We start from the raw sequence: 6053 nt of genomic DNA, 5'->3' as shown, positions 1-6053 counted from the left end.
TTTTGTCTAAGTATGGCTCTACCCACTTTGGTTTGGATTTCGGTTGCATATAATAGCCTTATTTTGAATCTTCACCATGAGCCCGTGTGTATCTCTAGAGCTGAAATTATATAGTTAGGTCATTGTTTTCTAATCCAGCCAGCCAATCTGTGACTTCTGATTGGTGAATTCAGTTCATTACTCTCTAGTGATTACTGCTGCCATCTTATTGTTTGCCTTCTGGTTGTTTTATATCCCCTGTTTCCTTTTCCCTGTTTCTCCCTTTGTAAAGGGGTGGTTTTCCATGATGATTTGCTCAGCCTCTTTTTTTCACATTTTGTGACCACTCCAGATTTTTGCTTTGGGTTACCAAGTGGCTTACATAAAGCATCTCCTAGATAAAATAGCCCTAGGGGGAAGACTTTTTAAAAAATAGCTCAAACACATGTTCTGTGTGGTAGTACATATTCTCTGAGTTTATTACACTGCATGACACATAATCACTTGTTCTATTCTCATGATCAACTCTTGATCAAAGATTATTTTTTTAAAATTACCAATTAAACAGTAAGTTGCAAAGGTTACTATTTTTCTCCAGACTCGTGTTTCCAACCCACACATGCCGTTTTAGCTACACACGTCTCTTCTGGAAGGCTGCCACTGGGAAGAACGTAAAAGAGATTCATAAACTTTTGTTGCATCTCCTTTAGAAATGAAATAATAGAGTTGGAGGGAAACTTAACAATCATTACTCATGAGGAAACGGATGCCCCCGAACATGTAGGGATTTCCTCAGCTGGGACAGTAGAGAAGTGTGACTTAGCACCGTAACTCAGTGTTCTCTCTGCAACATAGGGCTCTACCCTAAAATAAAGTGTATGCTAAGGTAATATGGTAATAAAGTTAAGTCTTTACATTTGCTAAAATAAATTATTTTACAAAAGTCTCATTTCATATGCTTTATGAATTTATACTTCATAAATAACATTTTATTGCTCTTTAAAGCAGAATACTCTTGCCTCTTTAAGTTAAACAAATAGAGTATATTAAAACTTACCCTGCTGATTCAGGGTCATTGCTGTCAAGGCCACTTATATATCATGGGGAATCACCACCTATTAATATTGAACATATAGGAAATGTTTGTCCCCAAGGTAGACACTCCCACTCTTGTATTAAATTGTATTGTTGGTCAGCGAACACAGGTAACAAGGGGTAGTTTCTCCTTGCAAATTTTGAGCTGTCACTTCTTATTAATTTTTGATTCTCAACTCTTTAGCTAAGTAACTGAACAACCGTGCTTTTTGAAGCTTTCATCTTATTTTGCCCATTAATTCTGAGTCTTAGGCTCTGCATGAAAGTTTGCACCTGCTGATACACTTTTCTACTCAATAGGAATCAGTACGAAGGTTTGTGGCAACAGTGGACTCGTGAACCACACAGGTTTGAACTGCATGGGTCCCGTTACACGCCGATTTTTTTTTCACCATGTACTACAGTAGTACATGATCCATGGTTGGCTGAATCCATGGATGCAGAACCAAGCGTATGGAGGGCCAGCTATAAAGTTACACACAGGCTTTCGACTGCACAGAGCGCCCCTAACACCCATGTTCTTCAGGGGTCAACTGTATTTTCTTCACCCATCACTTAGACTATTCAATACAGTTGACGTTACCGAAAGTACAGTGTTCAGTTTTTCCTTACCATTTGTATTCCACAGTGGTTTCACAAGAGGTGTGCTATTCCAGTTTCCTTGCCAGACGCCCCCCCCCTTTTTTTGGTAATCAAATTTATTATGGTATAATTTTTACATATTTTAAGTTTACAGTTTGATTAGGATGACAAATGTATATACCTGTGTATTTATCACCCAGATCAAGATGCAGAAGACTCCCATCTTCCCAGAAAGCTTACTTATGCCTCTTTAGCCGCAGGCCTCCTCCCTGCCCCTTACTGGACCCAGGCAATCACTGTTCTAACTTCGGTCACAGATTAGCTTTGCTTCTTCATATAAACAGAATCACATACTAGGCTTTCTTTTGTGTCTGGATTCTTTCCCTCAACAATGTCTGCCAGTGAGATTACACGTATTGGCAATTACTTCATTTTTATGGCTCAGTGGTATTCCACTGTGGCCAGACCACAATCTATCCATTCATCTGTTGATGGGCATCTGTGTTATTTCCACTTGAAGCTGCTATGAACACACATGTAAGAGTCTTTCAGTGACCACGTTTTTTCTTCTCTTTAGAAATTACCTAGAAGTAGAATGTTGGAGTTATATTAAACTTTATAAGAACCTGACCGACTGTTTTCCAAAGTGACTGAACTGTGTTACATTCCTACCAGCCAGGTCTGAGAGCTCGAGTTCCTTGCCGCATTTATTTTAGGGAATTTTCAGTTACTTTATCTCTTTCTACCATATGGTTGAAGTCTTTTTGCTTTGTTTTATTAGATTAGCACTTTGATGATGAAGTTACAGATTTTTAAAAGCCAAAAATCTGTCTGCAGATGAACAAGGTGGAAGTCTAAAATCAAAACATGACATAAAAAGCAAGATTTCTGCATACTCTGGCTTCATGAGTTATCAAAAAGAAAGAAGGATTTTACCCTCAGACTTTCAGCGACACTTTTAATGGATGACCACTTGGCTGACACTTCACTATAACAATTCTTTCAGAGTCCCCGCTGCTGCTTGAATTGTAAAGGTTGCGATAGAAATCTGTTTCTTTACTTCTGCCCAGGCTGAACGAGGGTCTGCTTTATTTTCAATATCAAACATAGCATCAAAGATGCCAGGAAATGACTCTCCAGCATATTTGTTGTGGCTGCTTGGAGCAAAGATGATGTGCCTAGTAGAAAAAAACATAAAGAGGACAGGTTGAGCTAAAGAGAATATACATACTAACATTTCATATGCTTTTTCTTTACTCATTCCCTTTTGTTAGACCACATCTTGCTAAGTATTCAATGTCTGCAGTCATTTACTTCTGTTACTCCAAAATGAAAACACGCATAATTGGTTTGAGATACTTAGGTAGTCGTGTAATTGTAAGCAAAGAAAGGAGTAGACTAAGAAGCATTTCATGAATCATGTTGCCAACCCACACAGTTGGACTAATGTAGATTCTTTCCTGTTAGTTACGTGCATTAGTCCTCTGACTGCCTAGCCAGCCACAGACATCCACAAAACATGTATGTCTCGTGGATATATTTAATAAGGGAGAAGAGACTTAAAAAATTATTTTGTGTTGCTTTTTAGAGATTCAACAAGAATGACAGTTGCTCCCAGTACTCTTTAGACATTAAAAAGCAGTAAAGAAACTTGTATTCCCCAAATATCATAAATGGTAAGTATAATGAAGCCTATTCCACAAAGGTTAAATGGCTGTATCTGGGTTGCCCAGAAGGACACGCTTAGTTTCTGATCTAGCAGGAAAGTTTGCAGTTGATGACCTACTTCATCTCATAAGTAGTTTAAGAGATCAAGCCACTCTCCCCATTATGTGGAATTCTGCCTTCCTGAAAAGGACATTTTATTAAACCCTCTTATCAGGAAGTAGATCCAAAAGTTAAATCCTAGAGCTTCTTCAAGATGTAAATCTACAGTGTGAGACAATTTGGAATTCTATAAATCAGTATTAATGATCAAAGAAATAATCTAGAATTTCCAAAGTATATCAGGACTAACTGCTCTTGGCTTTTAAATTTCAATATGGCCTCAATGGCTCCTTCTTGCTAAAACAAATGTATGTGCTGAGATGGTGATAAACATTTACATTCCAATCTAACTACAAGCTGAGATCTTAGGTCATAGAATTGCTTAGTCTACGTGCCCTCTTCTGGAGAACTGCAAAGGGAGACTTTAGTATAAAATTATAGATCTAGGAATAAAATAAAGCTCGTTTGACTCATTGGCCAGGTATCTAGTACCTCTGTGGCCTTTGACAAATTACCTGACTTCTTGAAACTTGTTCCCTGTGTGTAATGATTCAGGCTTTGCCTAGAGTAGTGACTAGGGTTATGGAACCAGTTTGCCTGTGTTTGAAAATCAGAATGCTGTCATACTTACCTTGTGACCTCACACTGGTTATTTAACCTCCCTGTGCCTGTTTCTTCAACTTTGAAAAGAGGCACAATAATAGTACTGTCTTCAGCTGATTATTGTGAGAATCAAATGATGGACGGAAACCACTCCATATAGACTGACAGCTCATAAATGCTCAATAGATATTAGCTACTGTTCTGAGGCTAAATCCTTTCAATAATTCTCTCAGGTAAGAAGCAGACAGCTATAAAAGAGCTCAGACAACAGACACCACGTAATCAATTCTAACACCCCTTCATGAAAGCTTAAACTATTCTAGCTCTGTAACAACTCAAACTCTGGTCTAGTTTTTTAAGGTTTCAAGTGTATCAGGATAACACATCACTCTCCACAATGAAAATATCTGAAATACCATCTGCATTTAGAGTTGAGATCCCATTTTTTCCAACGGTTCCCTCAGTACATAGTGATTAGTAAGTGCTGCGTTACAATAATGCAAATGTTTTATATTTTCATAATCAAATTCTTTGCAGCTTTTGAAGACTGCTGCGCACCTTATTGGATGCTTACAAGAAAAGTGAGCTTTATTTAATGCTCTTTACATTACATTACAGAATGTTTGTTAGTTTTCTAGTGACCCTGTAAACAACCACCAAAAATGTAGTGGCTTTTTAAACGACATAGCTGTATTATCTTACAGGAAATATTATTTGATTGCCATTGTTGTACCAGTTTTAATGCATTACCCACAATTCAGTTAAGTTTGTGTAAGTTAATTTCAACCGGGTTTTTTAATTCTGTAATAAATACTTGTACTTCTGAACTTTTAAGATGAATGTTTAAAATATACTCCATAGGAGAAACATTTTATCTTAAAATATGTACAAATTTTCCTGATCCATATATTCATTACTAATCTCAACACTATTTATGATTTTATGATAAATACATAGAGTACTGTGGCCAGCTTCACATATTAATGCTTCCATCTCCACGAGCATGGAGTATCTTTCCATTAATTTGCATCTTCTTACAGTTTTCAGCACATGTCCTTTCACATCCTTGGTTAAATTTATTCCTAGGTATTTAATTTTTTTGATGCAATTATAAATGGGGTTTTTTTCCCTTTAATTTCTTCCTGATCATTATTAGTTTATAAAAACATCATAGATGTCTGTGTATTGATTTTGTGTCCTGCACTTCACTGAATTTGTTCATTATTTCTAATAGCTTTTTTTTTGTGGAGTCATTAGGATTTTCTATATGTGGTACCATGTCCTCTGCAGACAGTGGCAGTTTTACTTCTTCCTGATTGGGACGTCTGTTTTCCGCAGTTGCTGTGTCTAGTACTTCCAATACCGTGCTGAACAAAGTGGAGAGAGTGGGCATTCCTTGTTCCTGATCTTAAAGGAAACGCTTTCGGTTTTTCACCACTGAGTAAGATGGTAGCCTTGGGTCTGTCACAAATGGCCTATATTATGCTGAGACACATTGCCTCTATATCCAGCTTGGTGAGGCTTTTTAATCATAAGTGGATGTTTAATTTTGCTAAATATTTTTCTGTGTCTATTGAGATTGTATGATTTTTATTCCTCGTTTTGGTTGGAATTTTTTTTTCTTTCAGCACTTTGAATACATCATGCCACTCCCTTCTGATCGCAAAGTTCCTGCTGAAATATCTGCTAACAGTCTTAAGGGAGTTCTCTGGTACATAAGTTGTTTTTCCTTTGCTGCTGTTAAGATTCTCGCATCTCTACCTTTTTTGACATTTTCATTGTAGTTTGACTTGGGATGGGTGTCTTGTGGAATTGCCTGAGCTTCTTGGATTTGGATGTCTGTTTCCTTCCCCACATTAAGCAAGTTTCCAGCCTGTTCTCTTTCTTCTGGGACCTCTCTAACACGAGTGTTTTGCTTGTTGTCGTCCCACAGGTCCTTTAGGCTGTCTTCACATTCTCAGACACTTTGCACTTTTTGTTGCTCTGTTTGTGTGAGTTCCGCGGCCTGTGTCCCAGGTCATTGATTC

The 6053-nt window shown here is 37.5% G+C and overlaps 1 protein-coding gene across 2 annotated transcripts in view; it reads right to left on the bottom strand.

The window, feature by feature from the left end:
- Positions 1–427: 427 nt before the first annotated feature.
- LOC102520257 (N-acetylated-alpha-linked acidic dipeptidase 2) overlaps positions 428–6053 on the bottom strand; it is a 45891-nt gene continuing 40265 nt past the window's right edge. For both annotated transcript variants that reach the window (XM_032488365.1, XM_032488366.1), the window contains exon 19: positions 428–2834. In XM_032488365.1, the coding sequence (XP_032344256.1) occupies positions 2645–2834 (190 nt within the window). In that variant the 3' untranslated portion in view covers positions 428–2644. The remainder of the gene's footprint in view (positions 2835–6053) is intronic.

Source organism: Camelus ferus, chromosome 10 (assembly GCF_009834535.1).
Source record: "Camelus ferus isolate YT-003-E chromosome 10, BCGSAC_Cfer_1.0, whole genome shotgun sequence".
Lineage (NCBI taxonomy): Eukaryota > Metazoa > Chordata > Mammalia > Artiodactyla > Camelidae > Camelus > Camelus ferus.
Note: the sequence above shows the minus strand (reverse complement) of the source record. Positions and strands in the feature narration are given on the sequence as shown.